At 41.8% G+C, this 26,389-nt stretch overlaps 1 protein-coding gene across 1 annotated transcript in view; it reads right to left on the bottom strand.

Annotated features, from left to right (window-relative positions):
- The window catches only part of NUF2 (NUF2 component of NDC80 kinetochore complex), a 29,937-nt gene extending 4,089 nt beyond the window's left edge, over positions 1 to 25,848 (bottom strand). The window contains exons 1-12 of the mRNA XM_032806121.2: positions 25,763 to 25,848; positions 21,807 to 21,938; positions 20,451 to 20,525; positions 18,383 to 18,459; positions 17,448 to 17,509; positions 15,951 to 16,048; positions 13,902 to 13,975; positions 9,731 to 9,827; positions 8,301 to 8,363; positions 5,182 to 5,319; positions 2,559 to 2,699; positions 1,322 to 1,497 (exon numbers count right to left, since the gene is read on the bottom strand). Of these exons, the coding sequence (XP_032662012.1) occupies positions 1,322 to 1,497; positions 2,559 to 2,699; positions 5,182 to 5,319; positions 8,301 to 8,363; positions 9,731 to 9,827; positions 13,902 to 13,975; positions 15,951 to 16,048; positions 17,448 to 17,509; positions 18,383 to 18,459; positions 20,451 to 20,525; positions 21,807 to 21,929 (1,124 nt within the window). The 5' untranslated portion in view covers positions 21,930 to 21,938; positions 25,763 to 25,848. The remainder of the gene's footprint in view (positions 1 to 1,321; positions 1,498 to 2,558; positions 2,700 to 5,181; positions 5,320 to 8,300; positions 8,364 to 9,730; positions 9,828 to 13,901; positions 13,976 to 15,950; positions 16,049 to 17,447; positions 17,510 to 18,382; positions 18,460 to 20,450; positions 20,526 to 21,806; positions 21,939 to 25,762) is intronic.
- Between the last annotated feature and the right edge of the window lie 541 nt (positions 25,849 to 26,389).

Below are 26,389 nucleotides of genomic sequence, written 5' to 3'. Positions count from 1 at the left end.
TGCAGGCCATAGAATCTCACCCACCCACTCCTGTATCAAACCTGTGTCTGAGCCACTGAAGTCCTCAAATCATGGTTTAAAGACTTCAAGATGCAGAGAATCTTCCAGCAAATGACCTGTGCTCCACACTGCAGAGGAAGGCAAAAAAACCCCGGGGCTTCTGCCAATCTGCCCTGGAGGAAAATTCCTTCCCAACCCCAAATACAGCGATCAGCTAAACACTGAGCATGTGGGCAAGACTCACCAGCCAAACACTCAGGAAAGAATTCTCTGTAGTAACTCAGATCCCACCCCATCTAACATCCCATCACAAGCCATTGGGCATATTTACCGCTAGTAGTCAAAGACGAATTAATTGCCAAAATTAGGCTATCCCATTATACCATCCCCTCCATAAAACTTATCAAGTTTTGTCTTATCAAAAGCAAACAATTCTATATTGTGCTGCCTTCATTTTTGATTTAATTAAAAATTTCAATTTACTTTAAGTTACTTCAAAATTTAATAGAGGAGTGATAGAAATCAGGGGGATCTGCCATAAATTCTAGGCCCAGCATTCTGCAGAGAGCAGAAGCCCTTAAGTAGGACCAGAGGACTCAGTTAACTTTCCCCATCTAAATGAAGATGCTTCCTAAACACTCCGTTCACTTGGCCAGTAATGTTCTGTATCCCCTTTGACACTATTGAAGACTGGTGTTTAAAATACTATCACAGGCCAGCTGCTCCTAGGTCTTACAGTAGCCCTGTGTTTACAATATCACAGTCTGCCATCATGAAAAGGCTTGTGATGTTCCAAGCACAGTCTTACAATGGGCCTGCAGCATCACGTAGGAGGGAAGATGAACTGGGAAGCTTTGATCAAATGACACTTTTCCCTTTTGTTTTAGACATGTCACATCAGGATAATACCCCCCTGAGATACAAGACCCCATTTCCCTGTGGGTCTTGAATGGCTTTGATAATGAGCAAAAGTGGCAAGGGAAATTATGAAAAAGTCATAAAAGGCAAATGGGGCTTTGTTGAAGTCTGATGAGTTGGAAAATTATCCCAGTGTGACATTTTCTTTAAAAAGAAAAAACAAAGCTAAGCATTATAAATTGAATTAGTAATCCACTGAAAGAGTTGCTGTCAACTCACATTGCAATTATTGATCCGAGTCCCCAAGTGCTTGCCTACAGCATTACTGGTCTTCACAGAACTATCCCCCATCACTACCATTTCCATCTATGCTACTTGTTACATGATTGTATCAGGGATGTGAATTTTTGTAAGTGTATATCTGATAAAGTAGCGCCAGGCACAAATGCCAACTCATCCGTACTCAAATACTGTGCGCTTGTACTGCTCAACGTCCTCATGTTTCTTTTTTATCCTTATTTCAGCCGTAGACAGCTTCTCACGCTTAGCGTTGACCAGTCTCTTTAAGGACATTTCATCTGTTGCGGCATTCTTCAACTCTAACTGGCCATTCTCAATCTGGTCCTCGAGATTTCTGACCTACAGTATTTTGAAAGAAAGACTGAAAAGCAATTCTATAAAAATCAAAGAAATGCAATGTCTCTCTATTGGATATTTGCCAAAATAGAACTTTGCTCTCTCTCATTTTGATAGTCTAAAAACCCAGTTAGTTCTTCCTAGAAATTCAACAGTTAAACACACTTTGTAAATATTTAACAGGTCAGGCTTGGTGGATCACATCACGTAGACTGCCAGTAATTACTGCAATATACTACAGTAAATGACATAGGACAAATATTCAAAACTTTACTATGTTTTGCCAAAAGAAGTGATAGTAAGGTAGCTATTTTTATTTTTACTTACTGAAATACTCTGTCATTCTCCAGAACTGTTAGCCCTAATTAGAAAGGTACCATATGTCATGACAAAAAAAATTTGTCCAATAAAAAATTGGTTTGCAATACTGATAAAATTAAGGTGCTTGTTAAAATGATCATTGTGGGTACAATGATATTTCCTCCTTTTGGCTTCCGCTCTTCCCATACGAAGAACAGTTTAAAATTCAAACTTCCCTCCTCCAAATAAATAACCCTCTAGAAAAAGACGATGATACATGCTATTTTGGCTTATGTTTCTACGGTAATACATTCTTCCACTACTAAAGATGGCAACAAATTTACAGATTCTTGTGACCTTAAAATCAAAATGTTCCCTCCTACCTACAGATGTGCTATGGGAAGTTACTGTACTCAACCCCAACAGTAGCTGCATTTTGATAGTGCTGCTTATAAATAGTTTTGAAGTAGCTTCGGGTCTTTTCGGATAACAGGAACTATGGAAATCGAAGATGATAAAGAAAATAGGTACTGGCTGTTATGTCTAGGTGCTGGAAGACAGCATGCTTTGCTTTGAAATAGATTCCATTTTAGCAAATATTACTTATACTGTTGCATAGTGGTTTCTTTTTTCAGATTCATATCCTAAGCAAAAAATAAGAGCAACAGGCAGAAGCACTTGCATGAAATTAAAACCCAGTACTTAACAGAGCAATTTATTTCTTACATGCAGTTAGAGGGGGCACACAAGTACATAATACAAACCTCTGATGAGATATTGGCCATTCTCTCCACATTTGCTCCTTGGCTTTGCATTTTCTTTTGGTATAATTGCACCTCCAGTTGACATGATGGCAGAATCTCAACTAGGTCTCGATAACCTTCATACTTCTCAATAACCTCTTGCTTTACAAAAGAAAGAAGAAAAAGCTATTTACTTAAAGAAATGAGTGAAATGTGATTTCTCTTATGTTCTGCAGTAATGCATATTTGCTCTTGTACCTAATCCTTCAATGTCTGGTTGTAAACTGGAATTAAAGAAATCAAGTAACTTCAAAATTGTTGCTGAAAGCAAGTAAATTTTGAATTTGCCAACAAGATTATGCATCGGAGGAAAAAGCCACTGGCTTGGAAAGGCAGAGATGACACCTAGGTGCTGTACTCAACCAAACCTTCAGATACAAGGAAGTAAATTTATCTATTCAACATGCTACAAGGCCTTTTGGGGAAGAGAATAGAATTTTTCATTGTATAACTTGCATGTCAGTAGAAGTGCAATTATCTTAATAGTCTGAACTAACATTACACAGGGATGTTTGATTCATCTATGCTTCAGTGAAGCTCACAACTTTCTCTTTAGATTTCTCTCCCTGTTTATACAGTTTGAGGTGTGAAGTTATTACCATCTGACTCTAATCAGCCTGCTCACGAGACACACAAACAAACAAACTTTGTGGCTGTAAGATTTGTACTTAAATATACAGTAACGCCTCACTTAAAGTTGTCCCGCTTAACACTGTTTCGTTGCTGATCAATTAGGGAGCACACTCATTTAAAGTTGTGTAATGCTCCGCTCTTACGTTGTTTGGCTGCCTGCTTTCTCCACAGCTGGCAGCCTCCCTATGGCCCCCTCCCCCTAGCGCCTCTCACCCACCAGAAGACTCTGCGTATCAGCGCTTTCCCCCCTCCTCCCCGTGGCAGTCAGCTGGCTTGCAGAGTTTTTTTTAGGCGGAGGGAGGGGGAACCTGCGCACTGAGTCCTCGCTCCTCCCCCCTCCCTCCAAAATGCCACAAGCCAGCTGATTGCCGCCAGCAGGAGGCAGGGAAGGGAGTGGAAGTGTGTTGAGTCCTCGCTCCTCCTGCCTCTCTCCTGTCCGGAGCAATCAGCTAGCTTGCCACATTCAGAAGGCAGGGGGAGCCTGCACACCGAGTCCTTGCTCCTTCCCCCTCCCGTCTGCTTCCAAAATGCCACAAGTCAGCTGATTGCCCTTGGCAGGAGAAGCAAGGATTCAGCGCGCCTCCACTCCCTTCCCTGCCAGCGGCAATCAGCTGGCTTGCAGTGTTTTGGAGGCAGGGGGAGGTGCAAGAACTTGAATGCGACAAGCCAGCTGACTGCCCCAGGCAGAAGCGGGGGGGAGAAGCGAGGACTCGGCGCACCTCCCCTCTCCTTCCCCTATACAGCAATCAGCTGGCTTGGCATTTAGAAGGGAGGGGACGGAGAGAGGAGGAACCAGGATGCAGCAAGCAAAGTAAAGGGGAAGAAGAGACAAGTCAAGGGTGGGGGCTTGGGGGAAGAAGTGGAGTGGGCAGGCTGAAGGTTGAACCCCCCTGCCTCTGGTCCTTGCAGAGTAGGGGAAGCTGCCTTGGAACCTAACCACCACCCCCAACCCCATTTATATTAATTCTTATGGGGAAATTAGATTCACTTAACATTGTTTCACTTAAAGTCGCATTTTTCAGGAACATAACCACAACATCAAGTGAGGAATTACTGTATACAGTCTAAAACTTCTCTGCCTACTATTTTTACAGGTAACTGAAAAGATAGGTAAACAATTGAAGAAGTTAGAGGAATGTGTTCCTGTATTTTCCTCCTATTTAGTTTGCACATTTCACAGATTATATATTGGGGGGAGGGGCAGATTCCAATGTTGCCCCTGAATTGCCATTTAGTTTCCTCCTGTTTGTCATGAGTCTTCACACATCAAGAGTGGAACATTAAGAATACAAAAGAAACAACAGAAAACCAAAAATTGGAAAGGGGACTCAGGGATGCTTAGTTCCTGAAGCTACTATTGCTTTTTTGCAGCTTACTAAGATTTCAAGTTGATTGTGTACTTAAATTATCTGCTTCCTTTTGATTAACTTCCTCTATTTTAACTGGAGTGAACCTATGTCAGACAATTTTGGAATTAGATTGTTGTTTAGGGATAAAGTGTTTCCAGAGAGAGGAAACCAACCCTCCAGATTCAAAACTACTGAGTGAGAACAGAGGTAACCCTGGAGCACCTGGTCAAGAGGCCAAGGCCTGGGAAGAGGTGTTAAAACAGTGTCAGGATGGTGGATGCAGTCAGCTGGACAGGTTCAAGGGACCCAACATTTCAAAGTTTAGTATTACAGATGGAACAATCAATAGCACTACTTGTGATCCCATGCTCAAAGGAGGTGTTCTCCAAATTTCAGAAGTTTATTTTCTTTCATCTGAAACTAAATTCTTAAACTCCCTGCTAATCACCTATTGCTGATCTTTTTTAAAAATGATGCACAAGCAGCTCTCGATATTATGCCAGAAGACAGACTCATATCATTACTCGTGTCTTGCCTATCAGAGGGAATTTAATAGACTGAAATAAGTACAAAGCTGCCATAATACAGTGACCAAGACTTACCTTGGTTTTCTTGAGTTTCTGGACAGTCTCCTTCATATGTTCTTTGTAATTCTTCAGTTCCTCTGGAGACTCTACAATTTTTGATTTCAGTTGCTCTTGTTCTTCTTTCAAAGTAGCCATTGTCACTTTTAGCTGATTCTAATTAGCAAGACAATTAAAATGTGTGGCTGATATCTCAATTTTACTCGGTTTTAATAATGCTGTAAGTGATTACTTGTCTTCTGATGCTTTAAGTAGAAGTGAGAAGAGCCGTTCAGTGAGGCAGGGTTCTGCATTGACCATCTTGTGCAGAACAGCATTTTACTGCTATCTAGCAAGTTGTTCTACATCAGAACATTTTTGTTGTAGTATTTTTCTTTTAAAAACCAAAATTCTATTACATTATCTTAAGAATGTTACAGTTGCCAAGCAAAGCACTCAGGTCAGCAAATGCCAAAGTTAAGGCTGCCTTAATTCTGCTTCCTTTTGTACGCGCATTGTGGTACAATTTTGAGTTACATGACTGCATGTTATTTTTGCTGCACTCATGCTTGCTGCAAACATTCTTGCCAATGAAATTCACTACCCAAATATTAATGAATAAGAGGTCACAAATACCAGTAGAGCTAAACAGCCAGCTGTATGCACAAGAATATTCATAATTTTTTTCCTCCATTTGCCCAGTTCTAGTCCTGGCCAATATTCTCCCTCTCTGTAAAATAGGAAATGTCTAAGGAAGTAAGGGCTACTGCCAAGAATTTAGGGGATGCCCCATTTCCCGCACTCATTCTAGAGTGTTTTCACATTCTTTGAAGACTTAAAGGTGATATAGCTATTCCATTAAGAATTAACTACTTTAAAAGGATGTCAGTTCTATAGTTAGACATTCAAATCAGGAATTTCCAAAGGTAGCATATTCAGCCTTAACTCTATGCGTTTATTTGCATGAAACAATAGTCTTTAGTTATGGGATCATTTCTTTCTTTAATACAGTGCAATATAAAGCTGTTCTACAACTTTAGATACTAGCAATATTTCCACCTTGCATACTTACACAACTTTAAGTGTTATAATGGTCCATTATCTTTTCCGATTTAGGACCAGATGTACTTAACATCTACATATTTTTCTTTCCAAAGAAGAAAGATGGAGGCAAGGCATAACAGGAATAATATATCCCAAGCACCTTACAGGATCAGTAAGAAGGAACTCAGCTTCATTTGATGTGCATCATACGAAATGGGCATCATATCAACTGCACTATGCATACATAAAGTGAAATTTTCAAAGACTCATAATTTGATCAAGTTAAAACCCAATTTTCAAATGTTTAAAGGGACTTTTCCATGAGGGCTTCTTCTGTGCCAAATTTCAACTTTACATCTCCAGCTCTGTCAGCATTATTACAGCAGTTCACGAAGTTGTAAGATTGGTTTTTTATAGCCTCCTCCCCTGCTCTGCACTCTTCACACTCAAACGTCCAAAATCTTTCAACTCAGCTTGCCCAAAGTATCACTTATGGGCAGAGACCAAGTCTAGAAAATTTCAGCCTGAAAGGTGAAGATAGAGGTTTGGAACAGAAGTGTTTAGGCCTTGGCTACAAACAAAAGTTGTACAGCTTTTACTATACTAGTACAGTTGAAATGTTACAAAAGCTCTTGTGAGAGCAAGTATCAGAGGAGTACCCGTGTTAGGGCTTGGCTACACTGCAGAGATACAGCACTGGTGCTGGCTTTACAGCGCTGTAACTTACTGCCCGTCCACAATGGCAAGGCACACACAGCACTGTATCTCCCTGGCTACAGTGCTGGCTTACTCCACCTTGGCCTGGGGAATAACGACTATAGCACTGCTCTTGTAGCGAGGTGCCAGTGTAAACAGTGATTAATCTTACTATGCTGTAACTGACCTCCGGAACATTCCCATAATGCTTTTTAAATAAAGATAACGCTCTTTGTTTTGTCGTGATGCCTCTTTGTTTTGTTGTGAACTCAGGGCTCCCGGAGCTGCTTATCTAAAAAACAAACACAGCTACTGTTTGCTCGAGCAGAGGCAGACAGGGGGATTCCTTTGGAATGTCCACAGCTAGTGTTTGCTTGAGGAGAGAAGCAGCCCGGAGGGTGGGAGTGGGGAGTCCATTTTGGAGCAGCTGCTTATCTGGTCTGAAGGCTATTTGCATTTAGTGAACGAGAGAGGGGTGGGGGAAGGGGTCGAAATTTTAAAAATGATTGAAGGTTGGTGCTGTGTATCTTCAAGTCCTTAGAACTTGCAAGGCAGGGTGCTGACACAGTGTCAGCTCCAAAAATCCACTCTCTCTGTCTCCCCCACACTCCCTGTCACACTCCATCCCACCCCCCCCTTTTGAAAAGCACGTTGCAGCCACTTGAATGCTGGGATAGCTGCCCATAATGCACCATTCTCAACACCACTGCAAATGCTGCAAATGTGGCCACACTGCAGAGCTAGTAGCTGTCAGTGTGGCCACACTGCAGCTCTTTCTCTACACAGCGGTACGAAGACAGCTTTAACTCCCAGTGCTGTACAGCTGCAAGTGTAGCCAAACCCTTAGTTTGGATTTGTAAAAAGCAAAAAAGATTCCTGTAGCACCTTATAGACTAACAGATGTATTGGAGCATAAGCTTTCATGGGTGAATACCACTTTGCCAGAAGCATGTGGGGGGCAAAGTTATACCAGTATAAAGATATTTATACCAATATAGCTATTGCTGTAAAAGAAAGGGAATAAGCTATATTGATATTAGCACCATTATTCCAATATGACTGCATCCACATTATGGTCTGTACTGGGGTAATTATTTGGTATATAAAAGTCTCATCCTTAACTGAAATAGCCATACTAATGCAAAAATTGTGTTTCACCTGGAGTTAGAAACCTTAATTATGAGAGCTGGAGTCTCAGATATATCAAAACCAAATTCTATTCTTATCATGCAAGTTTCCATGAAATACAAATATAGAAGTGGTTTTTAAAATGCAATCAAGTTTCATTATCTGAACCATTCACACTGCACATAGCTAGCAGAAGTTAGGCAGAAAAATCTGATGCTATATTAAAGACAAGCTCCATCACTTACTGCAGGCTACTGTTCAAATCCCATTTAAATTGAAGTTATACTTACCAGACTTCGGGTTCTCTCTGCAACTTCTGCTTTCTTTTGGGAAGTCACTTCTTGCAAGGCTGTCTAATGAAGAGAATAATTGTTTGCCAGTTAAAAGAGGAGAATTATTAGTATGGCTTCTGGTTTTATGTTTGAACTTTTACTACAGAGAAGAGACTACTGAAAAAAGCAGTTACCAGCTACCTGCACAGCTATCCCTTCTCAGGGTCTCAGCACATGCACCCCACAGGTGTCAGGCTTTGGGTGCAATTCCACAATTCACCTCTCTTAGACGAGGACCTGTGTTACAGCCCCCTAGGTACCAACCACGACTACTTCAGCAAGTGCAACTGGGGTTTGGACCTTGCCATTGAGGCATCTAGGAGTGGTTACCATTGACTTATGCACAGAGGCCACACAGCCTTCTCAAACAGTATTGCTGAATATTAACAAAACAGCTTTCAGAAACATGATGGGTTACAAACAAAAAGGGAGATCTAACCACATGGATCTTGCCTTTTAACTACTCCTGGCCTAGATGCTTAGGCCCCGCTTAGAGAGAACATGCCTGCCTGTAGTTCCTGTTTCTTCCCCCCACCACCCATGTGGGCATGCTGACCACTTTCCCCCTCCCTTTCTATTAGGGGCATCTTTTAACCAGTCAGGGTCTTTTGATCTTTAGCATGTTCCAGTGATAGCCCCAAGGTACTCTTAGCTGATTTGAAGGTGTGTACCTGCTGCTGTCTCATCTGAGGGTGTCTACACTGCAATTGAAGCAGTAATTGCAGCTTGGGTAAACACACCTGCGCTAGCATTGCTAAAAAAAGCAGTGCAGATGTGGCAGCACAGGTTTGAACAGGTAACAAAGGCCCTTGGTGTGCTTGTACAGCCCTTGCCGCCATAGCTACGCTGCTATTTTTAGCCATGCTAACACAGATAAAACTAGTACGGGTATATCTACCTGAGCTGCCATCACACCTCAGGCTCCATTGCAGACATACCCTTGAGTCCCTATTCCCTGCCCAGGCCAATCCCCAGCTCTGGGTTGACTTAACCCTTTCAGTTCAAGTAGGCAGCAACACAAAATTAAATGGGGAAACAGTTTTACAATATTCATTATAATGCAGCAGATCTCAGTTCCTCACACATGCAATTTGTTTCTGTAATGAAAAACAGACTATTTCACACACTGCTTCTGATCCCTATGGACCCAGCTATTAGCTTCGTTCCCTCATAGGTACCAGCACAAGTTAATGCTAGAGAGTACCATAGGACTCAAGACCAGAATAGATGTAAATGCCTTAAATATTTTGACTTTGCTTTTAGTTTTAATCAAATCTCCCCTCAAGTTTTCATAGGATAAATCCAAAGAAATAATAAATGCCCACAATCAGAAGTCATAGTAGCTGTACTTTGTGACAACTTCAGAAATGCATATAAATAAGGCATACCGTTTTTTGACGATAGTCCTGGTTTAGTACTTGCTGCAGTTCTTGAATATCATCAGACAGCTGCCTGAACTCTGCTTTCTGCTCTACTGGTATTGTACTAAACACAAAGATATGATGTTTGATCTTGTTAGTGCACACCAAGTGTCAGCGAGCTCAGGGCTGTGTAGTACAGACAGAAAGACACTTTTCCTGCCTCAGAGGGTCTTAGGATCAGCTACAGACAGTGACCTGGATGACCAGTTGAAGACCTAATCTCACATAATTTTCTTTTTAATATTGCTTTAGGGGGTTATTGTTGAAAGATTTCATAGCTACAATATGATTTAAGGAGTGGATTTAAATAAAGAGGGAGCACAAGGAGTGAGAGCTGTAAGTGTAAGAGGAAACACGGAAGAAAATGCAAAAACAAGAGTAAGAAAATGATATTGATCTATCTAGATATTTGAATTATAAAAAATGTAATATTTTTGCAGCAATATAGCTTAAAGTTGTAGACTTAAGCACAGGACTAACATCAGACAGGAGACTCTCCTAGTGTATACTGACAGCAATTCTTGAGTACTGGAAAACTCCTTAGTTTTCAAATTGGTCTTGGAAATTAGAAAAGAACAAGAAGTGGCTATGGATAAGGGAGGAAAAAAAAAAAAAAAGACAGCAGCACACAGAGGTGGGGAGCTGGACTGATGAGAACGGGTTGGAAAACATGAGTAAAGGAGGCAGCTAACCCCATGGAGGGAGTCAGAAGTAGTCATGTAATTGTAACTAAGACTTGAGAAATATTAGTCTGAGGCATATTTAAAATAGGATCTTCCATCTTTAACATACCTTTAGTTAGAACAACCTGAATTTGGAACTGGTGACTGGTAATAGAGCAAGTCACTGGTGGGACATCCCACAGAGAGAAAACACTGACCTACAGTCCCTAATGGTGACAACCGACAGCGATGATAAACTTGAGTACTCTGCCAAAGGAATGGGCATGAGGGAGCCCCATGTGACGGGGTGAAAGCTAATGGAAGGCTGGAGGAGAGAGAAAGTCCATGGAACAGGAGTGCAGACTCACTTAAATATACAAAGGAAGTAAGACAAGGGAGCAAAAAGAATGAGAAATCAAGAGCAGAGAAGTAACACTAGACAAAGAAGTAAAGCTTGACAAAGTCTTAAAGATACAGAACAGAACACTGAAAACTTGATGCAGGACAACTATTTAGCTTTTCTATGATGCTTTGCAAATAGTAGTCTAATTAACCCTCAACATCTCCTGTGAGGTAGGCAGTAGTATAGTTCCCTTCAAGGTGCGCAGCTGCATATACTGCTAGCTGGTCCCACAGTGCTTGCTCCTCCAGTAGTGTTCACCATGAGCTACCAGACAGTGCAGCTGCACAGCAGGTGGTTTGATGTGGCTCCCCTTCCTCTGAATGCTGCAGTTTGAGAGAAAAGCTGACCCTGGCTGAGATAATACAAGCAGCACATACTAATGTATACAGTAGATAGAACTATTAGTACAGAAGGTAAATGGAGGCAGGACTGACAACTTTACACACTACTATAAAAGCTGCCATACTGGGTCAGACCATGGTCCATTTTGCCCAGTATCTTGTCTCCAACAGTGGCAGAGCTTCCGGGGGAGTGTACAGAACAGGGCAATTGTGGAAGTATCCACCCATCTTCCTCTGCTGGCTTCAGGTAGTCAAAGGGTTAGGGTGACCCCGAGCATGGGACTGCATCCCCCTGACCATCTTGTCTAATAGTCATTAATGGAACTATGCTCCAAGAACTTATCCAGTTCTTTTTTGAACCCAGTTATACTTTTGGTAATCAGAAGATCACATGGCAATGAGTTCCACAGCTTAGTTGTGCACTGTGTGAAAAAGTACTTCCTCTTGCTGTGTTAACCCTGCTGCCTATTACTTTCATCAGGTGACCCTTGGTTTGTGTGTCGTATGAAAGGGTAAACACTTCTTACTCACTTTTTCCTCACCATTCAAGATTTTATAGACCTCTATAATAATTCCCTTAGCTATTTCTTTTCTAAGATGATCAGATCCAATATTTTTAGTCTCTCGTCATATGGAAGCTGTTCCATACCTGTGACAATCTTTGTTGCCATTCTCTGAATCTTTTCCAGTTCCACTATATCTTTTCAGATGGGGCAACCAGAACTGGACACAATATTTAAGGTGTGGACACACCAGGAATTATATAGTGGCATTATGCTACTTGTCTTATTTTCTATCCATTTTCTAACACAGTGAGCCTTTTTGGCCACTGCTGTGCAGGTAGCTGTCATTTTCACTGTGACTAAGATCTTTCTTATGTGGTAACAGCTACTTTAGAACCCATCACAGTAGATATAAAGTTAGGATTTTTTTCCAGTATACATTACTTCGCATTTAATGTTGAATTTCATCAGCCTTACTGTTTCCCCAGTCACCAGTTTTATGAGAACCCTCTAACTCCCGGCAGTCTGCTTTGAACTTAGCCTCTTGAATAGTTTTGAGCCATCTGCAAACTTTGCCACTTCAACATATTAATCAATCTGGAAAAGGGGGTGAACAGCGAACAGGTTGGAGTACAGATCCTTGAGGGGACTCCACTGGCCACCTCTCTACATTGTAAAAAAATGGACCATTTTACTCCTATCCTTTGTCTCCTATCTTTCAAACAGCTACTTGTTATACTACATTTTGGTTTTCATTTTTATTAATAGATTCACAGATTTAACACCAGAAAGGACCACTGTGATCACCTAATCTGGCCTTCTGAAAACACATGGGCCACAGAATTACACCCTGTAATTCCTGTAGCAAGTCTGTAGCTTGTGGTTGAGCTAGAGCATCTGTATAGTTATTTAAAAACTTCAAGTGATTTAGAATCCACCATGCATCCAACTTAGTTACTTGGCCCAATGGTTAATTGCCCTCACTACTAGAAATGTGCACCTTATTTCTAGTATAAATTTATCTGGTTTCAGGTTCGAACTACTGATCTCGTCAAGCAGGCAAAGACATAATTAAAGAGCCCGCTATTAGCCATCTTCTCCCCATCCAGATACCTTTAGACCATGATGAAATCACCTCTTTACCTTCTCTTAATTAAGCTAAATACAGTGACAGACATAAGCTCAGTCTAAGGCATATTTTCTAGACCTTGAATCATTCTGATAGCTCTTTTCTGAATCTTTTCCACATCCCATTTTGAAGGGGGGACATGAGAAATGGACACTGGTGTAGTAATGGTCTCATTAAAGCAAAGGTTATACACAGAATGCCACTTCCTAGTCAATATTCCTCTGCTTATATATCCAACAGTCATACTGGCCATCAGCCAATAGAAGGTCACATTTAGTTGGCTATCCACCATGAACCCTAAGTTCTGAAAAGGACTTTAAAGTACTTTAAACTATATCCACCGTATATATGCTCTTGAACACAGCATTCTTTCATTCTAATAAAATGGTACTATGTTTCTAAAGTCACTATCTCCCACAATCAGTTCTAAAAAGATGCTCAGAATATCAGATCTGTTAACTCTGAACATGACCCACAAAGGCACTGAAAGTAACCCCCACAACCTCTTAGGGAAACCCCTCAAAGAAACTACTCAAACACCAGCAAACAGAGAAAGATGCCATGGGAAAAGTTGTGTGTGCCTGAATTATAGTTATGGGCTAACTAATCAAACGCCCATAGGATTGGCACTAGGTACAAGAGAATCCCACCGTCTATCCACAGCTACGAAACATTTGACCAACAGAAGAAGGTTGATTAGCTCAGGAGACAGAACTTTCACAGGAGCTGGACTAACTATGGAAAGAAGAAAAACTGATCACCTGTCTCATCAGTTTAAGAATTAAATGCAAACTCATCTTTTAAAATTTCCCCTCAATTGCTTTACCCAGAAAAATAAGTCCATTTAAAAGCAACTTAACCAAGCTATTTCGCCTACAGCCTACAAGGAAGAAAGACTGTTACTTCTATCTTTAAAATAGATGGCAGATTCTCAGACACTGATGAGGCCATATAATGCCTCAGTTGATTTAGAAAAGTCAGTCAACAGCAACATTGCTTCTGTTCTAAGACAACAGCTTAATATTCCCAGTTAGATGGCACGTGAATGTGTGTTATAACTGCAAAATGCACAGAGGTCAATTACTAGACCCCGTACTCACTCAAGTTTCTCTAGCTTCACTGCTGCCTCCTGATTTGCTGTCTGCAGTTGCTGTATTTTTTCCAGAGTTGATTTCTGAAAATTAAGTTTAAGGTATTTTAAGTGATTAGTTTACATTATATGGGAGAACAAGCAGATTTATAATCAACCTACAACATGTTCCTCACACAGCCAGGTTGGTCCTATAATCCATGTGCATAATTTGTTTGTACTGCTAACCTGCCCAGCTGAGATAATTAGTGGTAGTTCTTGGTCTGTACTTGGTAGTTACTGGTCTGTAGTTCTAGCTTCAGAGTTTTCTGCTTAGTGACTCTTACCTCTCACACTCTCCTCAAAGTGGAAGTTTTCCAAGTGTCCAAGTCTTTACTCCCTGTACTTGAATATTTCACGAGATACTAGAGGGGGCCCCAGCTGCTAGGCCTAAAAATTGACTTGACAATTATCCTGTACTGAAGCCCATATTTTAAAGATTCCAGTATGCATGTTTATTTCCAGAAATATCCAGATACTAAATTTAATGTGCAACAGGAAAGACAACGAGCACGTTGATAGACAAGTGGTCTAATTCATACCAAGTTACAAGGATGGATATATCCAAATACTGATTATAACAAACTGCAGTTATGTGGCAACTGGTGTTCTGTAAGATACTGTAACAGAATGGGCTCCTATGCCTACAGAGATCCCCATTCTGCCCAGTAAGAAATGTGACTTTTAAAGTTACTGTTTCACATATTTAGCAAGGGTCCATCACCAATATTCCTTCTATCTGTGCCTTTCAAGAGCCAAAGACTCTGTAGGTAAGTGATGAAATCCTGGATGTATATCAGAATCAGCAGAAAAGCTATACACAGCTCATGTACTTTAGCTTAGCTCCCAAGACAGCAAGCATATTAGAAATAACCAAGTCTTGAGCAGAAAGGTGCTTCCCCTTTCATTTCTACACCATGGTTTTTTGGAAGCCATTATTAGGGAAAGGCTTTATTGAAAAGATAGGTCTCAGTTTTTTATCTGAATGTGTTTAAGTTTGGGCTTAATCTGTGCTTCTCTGGCATTAAGTTACATACCCAAGTTCCATCAGCTGAAAGCATCATGCCTTAACTGCCCAAGTCTTATCCTGGGTATCACCAGCTGTTTCATCCCTGTAGAGTGCAACTGTCAAAATATTGCCGACAAAGCAGTCTCTATAACAGATGGGCTCTAACCAATTGTGGCTTCATAGGTTAGCACTCCCACTTGCAATTCAAATTGGAAATGAAAGAGAAACCAGACGAGTTCGTTGAGCACTAGCCAGGTTTTGTTGGCTAGGATGCAGAAAACTGTGTGCTTTACCAGCTGAATTTCCCATGTACTGGTTAGATTCAACGCCAGGTATAGCAGGTAGAGTATTCTACCTGGAGGTGATCAAAGTGTACATCATCCAAACCAGATCATCCAACAGGAAACAGTGTAATAGCCTTCCATCACAATATGTGTCTAAAACGTTGATTCAGTGGTGAGGTAAGAGAATAGAAAAATTCCTAACTTCCCCTTTCCACCACTGTCTTTCCTAGACTGACCGACACAGCTTGTCTTTTATACAGCTGTTTATTTCTTCCAAACACTGAGGCATGCTTAAATGGGCCGAAGTTAGATGAAAATAAGAATTGACATGTTTCCTCAGCATATCACACCGAAGTGTTTCTGAAACTATTTACCAGTGCCTCGTGTTTGATCAGAGCCCATAGCTCAATGGCACAATAAGACTTGCCTGTATTCAGCTGGTACCTGTAGGTGCTTTCCAACAGCTGGAAAAAATTAAGATTCCTTCCTACCCCGTAAACACTTAAATGTTTTCCCTAATGCATAGGCAGGAGTTTTCCTCTCTTCAAGATCTGTCTTACAGAAAGACAAAGTTGTTACAGCCCCTTTGAAAAAAAGTTGTAACACATGGCAGGCTAGTGTAATTTCCCAAATAGTACTTCAGTTTCTAAACTTCCAGATATAAATAAATAATTATATTTTTGATGGTCTTACTTGAGCTGTTTCTTACAAACTACACATATCTTACATATGCCCACTGGAATTCCATGTAGATCTCACGACGTGACTCTTGGAAGTGAATAAAGTTAAGAATGCCACTCAAGAAACGAGCTGTCCGCTTTGCTTCTAAAAGAGAGGAATAGCAAAGAGTGGGTGTTTTGGTCTCTATATGGCCCATAATTGGAAAACTTGAGCACAGCAAAACTCAAACAGCTAAATAGAGGCAAAGGCTGAATGAAGAAAAGTACCATGTTAAAGATGCTCTGGATATTTTAGTATTACAAATGTACTATACTCCAAGGAAAGTTAGGAGGTCAATTCACCCATATTGGCTTAGAAGAGAATTTCTTACAGAACTTCAGTGCCAGTTTGGTGGTTGGGGGGGTGTATTTTGAGAGATATCAAGTATGTTTTAGAAAGGAACAAATCTTCCACAGTCATGAAATGTACTTAAATTGATATGATTAAGTTATGTCAATTTCTGAAAAAATTAAGCAAACCCAAGTCTTATAGCTATTCCCTTGCCAGTATTTGGAAAAAAGATTTAATTTGATTGTACAATCAACTGCACCAAGCCATGAATTTATGATGCACCCAGATGCATTGTCAAGGACTTTATACAATCTAAAAATAAATTACAAACTGGCATAACGTCTCAGAAAAACAGCCATTCCCCTGAAAACACTTAGCACTGACTAATGTCGGTACAAAAAAAGACAAAAAAAGAAAGAAGGGAAGCCAAAAAAAAAAAAAAAAAGTCAGCAACCCGAACAGGAAAACCTTGCACTAAACCCTGAAGACAGCTACACAGGGACTTCAGCAGACATATTCAAAGAGAATCCACAGCTAGGTCCCTGAACTGAGAAGGCTCTTCTTGTCCCAGCTCAATTCAAATTGAATTTTGGAATAGAGAACAAGGACACTCCTGGCCAACCTCAAATGCTTTGGCAGGAAAACAGGAAGATGCAGAAATCAACTTAAAGAAATTTCTTTAGCAAATTTAACAAAGTCTTTCCTGAATGGCCTGTGCCACACCAGAATTGCAACAGTGTGTTGGCAAGAGAGTGGAAGAAAGGAAGAAATACAAGTGTTTCCTATAGAAATATTTCCCCCCAGGAAATCCACATTATCGAGTTCCAGTCCTGTCACCTATCTCATAACCCTTTCTACTTTTTAAGAGTAATTACAAACAACCATATATTGCAAAACTACTGAAAAACCATAAGATTACTATCTAACCTAGTAGCAAGACAGAATTGTAATATTTTGTAAGAGAGCTGAGATTTATTAGCTAATTAGTATAGCTGGATTGGCTAAAGCAGTCCAAGAACTATTTAATGAACTGATCTTCTCTGGAGACCATACCACGAGGTTCAAAAGTAGCCAGCTGCTGGCTCCACTACACCACAATTGTCTACCGCAGTGTAGAAAGTAAAACCCAAGAGTCTTCAAAGATATTTCATAGAAATGGCCCAGGCACCACATGTTTTGTTAAACATGGATGGGTTAACAAAAGCTTGCTTACTTGGGTTTATGACATCAGCAATCTGAAAGTCATTAATACGGCAGACTGGAAGAAAACGCTCCCTGTGGGAAGAAAAAAAAAAAAAAAAAAGATACTGAATATTAGTTCTGTGAATAAGCCTACTTCAAATGGCCACTACATTACTTTTGCCCTATATAATCTAGAGTACATGGGTGTACTCCCACAACAGTAGAGTCTGAATGTATCCTGGTACTGCACACAATGGTGATCAGACACGGCAGAATAAACCCACAAATAGCATTTTAACAGAATTGCATTCACAAACTAATATTATAGATCCTAAGTTGTTACAGTGCCTTGCATACAGATTTTTTTTAAGTTACTTTTCACAGGACACCTAAATTTAGAGCATTTTAGTGGACACTAAACAGAAACAGAAAAAGAAATAGAAGTGGTCTAATATGTATAAACTTATACGTCAATCTGCCCAATGTCAATTATTCCACCACACATTGAATAGAGCAGTGTCTGTCAGAGCAGTGCCTCTAACAATGGCAGACATAACTGGGGTCATACTTCAGGCTTATGTAACAGCTACTCGAAGATCCTCCTCCATATCTAAATGATTAGCCTCTGTCATGGGCCTTGGTGAACTGCTTCAAGCTATTCCCCATTCAATTGCATGCTCACGAACTTGCCATCATTTATTGTTGATCTAAACCTCAGTCTCACAATCCTAAAGCATGAAATCTATCTCACACATTTGGATAAAAAGCAGCTGGCAGCAAAGATTCTTAGTCTACTAAATTGTTAGCTGCTTTAAGCTGTCTCTTGTTAGTCTGCTAAATTTTATTTCACACAAGCTCAACAAGTTTAAGGGCCACCACAATTGCAGAGCCCAATCACATAAAATGAATTAAACTACAATCAAATAATGAATGAACTGTATGAAAAAATGTGTTTGTTGTACTCACATATTAATATACAAGTTACAAATAGGTAGGAAGCCTTCAACAATCTGTGGATACATTATGTCAGCATTGACCGGCATCTAAACACAAGAGTCAATAAATAAGACGATTACAAGGAATATTCATATGGGGCAAATACTAGTTTTGGGGTTTTTTTAATGGGAAAGCCACTCAGAGGTGATGAACATGGGTGGGAAACTATCACTAAACTTCAAGGCAAAGGCAAGTTAGTGATTCCCAAACTGAAGCCTGTGGATCCCTGTCCTGGTGGCTCTCAGAATAATGTTTTGAGAACCTAGTAGTTAAAGACTGGGCAGAGTGGGAAGGTTGGTGTTTCCAGGAGGGGGTTTCTCAAACAGATGCTAAGTGAAAACATAGGAAGAGAAACACTGCCTAGTCAATATCACCTGGAAACAAGAATGGTTTGCTCATACAATATAAAAATACAGCATCCTAACTAAAAAAAATAATTGCCTGACCCACTGAATCCTTTAGATGGAATCAAAGAAATACAGTTAACTAAGGCTATGGTGAAGTAACATTACAGGCATGAATGTTCAAGTACAATCATAGAATCTCAAGGACGGAAGGGACCTCAGGAGGTCATCTAGTCCAACCCCCTGCTCAAAGCATGGACCAATCCCCAAATGGCCCCCTCAAAGATTGAACTCACAACCCTAGGTTTAGCAGGCCAACACTCAAACCACTGAGCTATCCCTCCCCCCAGTAATGGATTTACGATACACTGCCACATTTCAGACTAGAATTGAGCCTTAGATATTAGCACAAGCTGATAATTAGAAAGGAAATTGTTGGTTTACCCCTCAAAACAATGTGACTCTGGATTCCTGTGCTGCCATGTAATGTTATAGTATTCTTTTACACACCAGCATTATATTTTAATGCACTCATTCAAGTATATTATAGCATACCACCAACTCCACTATAATTAAAGGCTGAATGTTGCTTTCTGTTTGAAGGTAGACTATTCTAAGTGCTCTAAAATCCACATGCTGACTCAGATTGTTTTGAAATTTGCAATGCCTCATGGGCGTGCTGAGTAAAGTCCATGAGCCAAGTTGGTATCATTTGAGCATGTGGTTCCCAAGAAACAGACCTAACCCCAAAAAAACATTTCATTCCTCTTACTTTTTTTCCCACATATCTGGGGCTAAGACTACAGCTCTGATCCTCCCCAAACTGATCTCAGCTAAAGCATGGCACCCACTGCCCCGGTGGGAAGGAAGGACATTATACTGGAGAAGTTATTAGGTGTTAGTTAAGAACTCCAGATCAGCACATGCCAAACGAACGTGCCTAAAAGAGTAGGCAGCAAGTCTAGGGCTCTGCTGAAGCAAGGTTTCCACGCAGTCTTGTCACAGTATCTGGGTGACTCAAGGTGACATTCTGTGGTCACTGAAACATGTATTGTGCACATTCTGCAGAGGCTTGTTTTCAGAGTTTTGCCCTGAAACCAAAGTTTCTGGAAGCTAGGAATCCTTACATTATTCACGGCTCTGACAGACTTCCCTTGACCTTGGCAAGTTACAACTTTTGTATCTCAGTTTGCCCATGTGAGAGATATGACTAGTACTTATTTATCCACAGAGCGGTTAGGGATTAGTTATTACTGTAACACTTTGAAGACAGACATCAATACACATTGTTAAATTAATGAGGAATCAGTTTTTAGTTTGCCGCAGCTGCCCGTTTCATTGACTGGTTTGTCCTCAATTCTATTTGTAGTGGCATTTTTAAAGTACTTTTTATATTTACTTTGTTTTGTGAAAGAAATGTTAAATCCAAAATACAGCAGACTGGGGAAACAATAGAAATACTGGATACTAACTGTATTATACCTGAAGTTATCTGTTAACTAAATGCTGTGGATTAAATGAATAATACTACAGGACTTTCAACATCACATTCAGCTACATAAAGTGCTAAAAGGATCAGCTAATGTAAAAATTCAAAAAACCCAGTGCTTTAATAATTGTTAATTTTCATAATTCTGGAAATTGAGTTTCACCCCCCCACACACACACTTAATTGTGCACCACTGTATACACACCATGTAGAAGTGCTCCAGACGGATTCCATACACATTCTGCAAGGTTCTCATGAAGATCATGTGCAATACCTCAGGCTACAAGAGAGAGAGAAAACATTTATTGCAGTAATTACGAGTCACTTGGTATTAGTGTACTCTTATTGATGAGCTTCCTCTCTGTAAATTACTATTTAGTCTTCCTTGTTATTTATATCACACAGAATATATCACAAACAAGTAGTACTCTCCCTTTAACAAATGAAGATCCATTTCATTTTTTCCACAAAGACGACAAATTACATTGCAATACTCTCATGTTGCATTGTGGAGAAGTTGTAATGCAACATCTTGTGATGCAGCTTTAACAGGCAATAACCAGACTGGCCAATTGTAACTTTAATCAGTGTATTTACACTGATAATTGTTGATTACCAAATAGGTAATTAAAAACTATGATTATATCAGCTTCACTTGGAGAATTTTCAAACTTGAGTGACACCAAAAATCTTGAAAAGTCTATCACACAAAGGCAGTGATTTTAAATAAAAATGTAACAGCAAACTCCTATAGTGAATGGGGGAATAATTAAGAAAGCATAAAATATTGAGTTTTTCCATTTAGACTAGAAATTAAGACTTAATCTTATGCCATTAATAAACTCCCAAACAATTGCAGAGGAGAATCTATGTAAATTAAGTACATTTAAAACAAAAAAGATTTGGCTACAGATTAAACAGGAAGACCATTCAGGTCTTCAAGTAATCGCTTAAGACATCAACTCATGTGCAGCAAAATTCCCTGAGATATCCCAATGGATGGTCTATTGTCCCCAGTTAAGAAGAGTTAAAGTCTAAGCCTTAATGAATTAAACCACAATATGTAAATATACAGAAATTCAGATATTCAGTGCATTCCATTATTTGGATTCTGCAACTTCTGTACTGTAATACCAGAGCTTCAAATTTCACATCTACTGAATATTTGGCTAAGCACCTTCACCCTGGCTAAATGCATGGTCTTTAAGGCAGAACTGTTGCTAACAGCAATTAAATTAACAGACAATGGCACTCACTATCATTAGGCTAAGTCTGTTATCCAGAGGATGGCCTAGTAAAGCAGATTTCCCAATTTCGTAAAACCAAGTTATGGGTTCCAGTGTCCTAATCATGAAATTGCTTGCAGATGCAGGGGGCTGTCTGCTCACATGCACCTGTAAGATGGCAGAGCACATCTGTAATATTTCCTCATGTGAATATTTTTACCGCAGCCAGTGGGACTACTTTTGCAAACAAGTATTATACTAGTGTATTCAGGATTTGACCCCATATCTACATTGTCCTCCAGCAGCTAGCTACTCTGTTTCCAGAGCATTCTTACCTTGGGATTTGGAAACAAGTCATTTTTGGAGAGGTTTTTAGCTTCAGAACCTGTTAGGATCTGATTGCGGATGTGAATTATGATGTCATTGGGATTATATCTGGGAAACGTTAAGAGATCCATTTTGCAGGCCTGCAAAGAAAAATAGCAGCACAAAGAATGCACCTTTAGAGCCTCACAATTGTCACAGCACAGGCTGAGGAGACTATGCAGAGCACAGGTCACTGGCTGACCCCCCCAGGGCCTTTGCATGACACCAAGCAGCCTCTCAGCAGAGATCCCTATGGAACTGGAATAGAAGTAGATCTATGGGCTCCAGCTCTGTCCCCACACAGACCCAGCACCACCACAGAAAAATCCCTTCTCCTTGCGTAGAATTGTCACCCATTCCCAGTGCCCTGTGACTGTTCCCAGTATAGCCCGATACCCCTTCCCAGGCACTGACAGCCCCTTGCCCCACTCCAGGGCCCTCCACAGACCTGCCCCAGCCACCAGGAGCCCTGGATCATCTAGTGCCCCCACCAAGCACTGACAGCCCCCCACTGCATCAAGTCCTCCCATGGACCCATCCGACCTTAACCCTAGTCACTGGGACCCCAGGTGCACTGCCACCACCCCCCATCACCAGGCACTCTCTCACACACACGGGACACACATCTCTGCCCAAGGCACAGGGACCTCAGATGCCCCAAATGCCCCATCACCCCTCCCGCAGGCACTGACAGCCCATCCTGCTCCAGAGTGATGGAATTTCATCTACTATTTTGTTGTCCAATATTGATAAATGCAAAGTAATGCACATTGAAAAAACAATCCCAACTATACATACAAAATGATGGGGCCTAAATTAGCTATTACTACCCAAGAAAAATCTTGGAGTCATTGTTCTCTGACAACACTTATTCGATGTGCAGCAGTCATCAAAAAAAGCTAACAATGTTAGGAATCATTAGGAAAGGGATAGATAGTACAAAAAATATAAGTCCATGGTAACGCCCACATCTTGAATACTGTGTGCAGTTCTGGTCAGCCCGTCTCAAAAAAAATATATTAGAATTGGAGAACATATAGAAAAGGACAACAAAAATTATTAGACAAAGGAAATGCAGTAGATCTAATCTACCTAGATTTCACTAAGGCACGTGATACAGTTTCACATGGGAAATCATCAGTTAAATTGGAGAAGATGGGGATTAATACAAGAATTGAAAGGCAGGCAAGAAACTAGTTAAAGGTGACACTACAATGTGTCATACTGAAAGGTGACCTGTCAGGCTGGAGAGGGGTTTCATCAATGACCTTGGCACAAAAAGTGGGAGTGTGCTAATAAAATTTGCAGGTGACACAAAATTGGAAGGTGTTCCCAATACAGGAGGAGGATCAGAATATCACAGATGAAGATCTACATGACCTTGAAAACTGGAGAAATAGAACTGGGATGAAATGTAATAGTGCAGACTGCAAGGTCATGCACATAGGAATTAATAACAAAGAATTTTTGCTATAAGTTGGGGACATATCAGTTGGAAGTGACAAAGGAGGAGAATGACCTGGATGTATTGATCAATCACAGGATAACTATGAGCCACCAATGTGATGCAGCCATGAAAATGGCTAGTGCAATACTAGAATGCATCAGTAGAGCCTGAAAATCCATGGATATCCACTTAATATCTGTGGACCATTTTTGCAGATAGTGGATTGGATGCAGATGCAACTGTGCAGGGCTCTACTCACCGGCGGCGCCTAGCCCCAGGGGACGCAGCATGCTTGGGGCCGGCAGTCAGCAGCTGGGAGGCAAGACAGAGTCACGGATATCAAGCACTCATTCACCGCACCGCTTCCTGTCCAGCAGCTCAGGCCCCTCAGATGGGCAGCTCTGGCCACACTCCCCCCCCGCTGGTTCCTGGGCAGCAGGGCCCACCCGCAGCCACAGGGATTGGAGCGGGCAGAGCCCTGGCATACCACCCCACTGCCCTGCTCTGATGCAACACACCCTGCTACTGCCGTTGCTCACAAACCCCTGGGGGGGCATGTGATGCTCCTTCCCCCAATCCCTGTGCCACCCCTTCTCCTCAAGACCCCGCCACTGTGCTGTGCCTTACCCCCAGTCCCTACCCACATACCACCGCTTTGCTGCAAGACCCTGCTTGCTCATCTCCACTCCCACTCCGTCGCTAGCCCTAGCTCTTGAGACACAACTTGGTGCTGCAGGTGCAGATACACATAAAAGAAAGCCAGCGGATGGCAAGATCGGATGCACATGGATAATGGCGCATGCGGATCCACATTTTTGTATCCTCACTGGGCTCTATGCATCAAACAAGGTATTTCCATGAGAAATAGGGAAATGTTATTACCATTATACAAGGCACTAGTATGACCTCATCTGGAATACTGTGTTCAGTTCTGGTCTCCCATATTTAAGATGAAATAAAACTGGAACAGGTGCAGAGAAAGGCTAGTAGGATGGTCAAAAGAATAGAAAATCTGCTTAAGCCAAGCTCTTTGAGTCTCCTCTCATGTTTAGCTTAGCCAAGTGAAGGGTCAGGGGAGATATGATTGCTCTCTATAAAAAACAGATGGTTAGAGGGATAAATGCCAGGAAGAGAGGGGAGTTATTTAAGCTAAAGGCCAACACTGGCACAAGAACAAAAGCATATAAACTGGTCATCAACAAGTTTAGGCTTGAAATTAGATGAAGGTTTCTAACCATCAGAGGAGTGAAGTTCTGGAGAACTCCAAGGAGAGCAGTGGGGGCAAAAAACCTACCTGGCTTCAAACTCAGCTTGATAAGTTGATGAAGGAGGTGGCATGCAAGATTGCTTACAATGAATGTGGCCATCTGCAGTTCCTAGTAACAAATATCTCCAATAGCCAAAGATGGAACAGGCTCTGAGTTACTACAGTGAATTCTTTCCCAGCTGCGTGGTTGGTAGGTCTCAGACATGGTGAGGATCTAACTAATCATCAAATTTGGGGTCATGAAGCTTTCCCCCAGGTCACATCAGCAGAGACCCTGGGGGGGGGGGGTCACCTTCCTGTACAGGATATGGGGCAGGTCACTTGCTGTTTTGAACTAGAGTAAATGGTGAATACTCTGTAACTTGAAACTTTTCAATCATGATATGAGAACTTCTGTAACTCAAACAGAAGTTGGGAGTCTATTACAGGAATGGGTGGGCAAGGTTCTGTGGCCTGTAATGATGGTCCCTTTCTGGCCTTAAGGTAGATGAATCAGGGTATGGAACAACTTGCATATGAGGAAAAATTAAGAAGACTGGGGCTGTTCAGCTTAGAAAACAGACTCTGGCGGATATGATAGAGCACTATAAAGTCATAATGGTGTAGAGAAAGTAAATAAAGCACTGCTATTTACTCCTCATAACACAAGAGCAAGAGCTCACCCAGTGAAATTAATAGGTAGCAGGTTTAAAACAAATAAAAGGAAGTATTTCTTTATACAACAATCAACCTGCAGAACGCTTTGCCTGAGGATATCATGAAGGCCACGACCTTAACAGGGTTCAAAACAGAACCAGATAAGTTCATGGAGAATAGGTCCATCAACAGCTGTTAGCCAAGATGGTCAGGCGTGCAACCTGATGCTCTGGTTGTCCCAAAACCTTCAACTGTCAGAAGCTGGGAGTGGGCAACAGGGGCTGGATCACTGGATAATTGCCCTGCTCTGTTCATTCCCTCTGAAGCACCTGGCGTTGGCTGCTGTCAGCAGACAGGATACTGGTCTGACTCAGTCTGGCCCCATGCACTGGCACTGACACCCCCTCCCACTCCCGGGCCCAGCAGTGACACCCGCACCCCTCCGCGAGGCACTGACACTCCAGTGCTCAGCACTGGCAGTCCCCGCGCGCGCTTTGCCGGGGCCGGCCAGCCGGGGGCTCGCAGCGCAGGGTGTGGGGGAGGGGTGAATGCCGGCGGGCGCGCGCGCAACTCACCTGACCCGAGAGAAGTGGAGTTCACACAGCAAGACCCACACACCTGACCGCTGCGTCACTCGTCACGTCGCCTTTTCAAATCTGGCGGGTGCTCCGCCCTGTAAAACGTCACTTCCGGTGCGACTACGTCCCCACCCGCAAGCCGGGGCCGCATCAGCTAGAGGCGGGGTTAAGGGCGGTGCCGAAACGCTCCGGGCCCGCCCCCAGCGAGGGAGCTGCACGGGGTTGGCTCTTCTCGCGCATACGTCGCCCGGCGCATACCCTGTGCGCCGCGAAGCTTGGCGAGGCTTTTGGTGGGACTCACGCGCCCCCTACTGCAGGCTGCTGTGCAGGCTGGCCCCGTGCGCGCTCGTGGGTCGGTGTTGTCCGGTTCATGGCGCGTGGCGCACTGCAGAGTGAACCGAGGGCCGGAAGGTTGTGGGTGTGTGCGGTTGTCCCAGGGAGTGACAGGGAGCTCACAGCTGTGCCCTTCCAGCGATTATTTGTAAAGAGCTTTGAGTGTAGGTGGAGAAAATGCTGGTAGAAAAGTGTGGCTGGCAGGTGTGAAACATGAGGAACCTGACCTGATGGAAATGCTTCCATTGACCTCGATGGGCTTTGGTCAGACCTAAGAGCAAAATCCAGACG

Source organism: Chelonoidis abingdonii, chromosome 7 (assembly GCF_003597395.2).
Source record: "Chelonoidis abingdonii isolate Lonesome George chromosome 7, CheloAbing_2.0, whole genome shotgun sequence".
Classification (NCBI taxonomy): Eukaryota; Metazoa; Chordata; order Testudines; family Testudinidae; genus Chelonoidis; species Chelonoidis abingdonii.
Note: the sequence above shows the minus strand (reverse complement) of the source record. Positions and strands in the feature narration are given on the sequence as shown.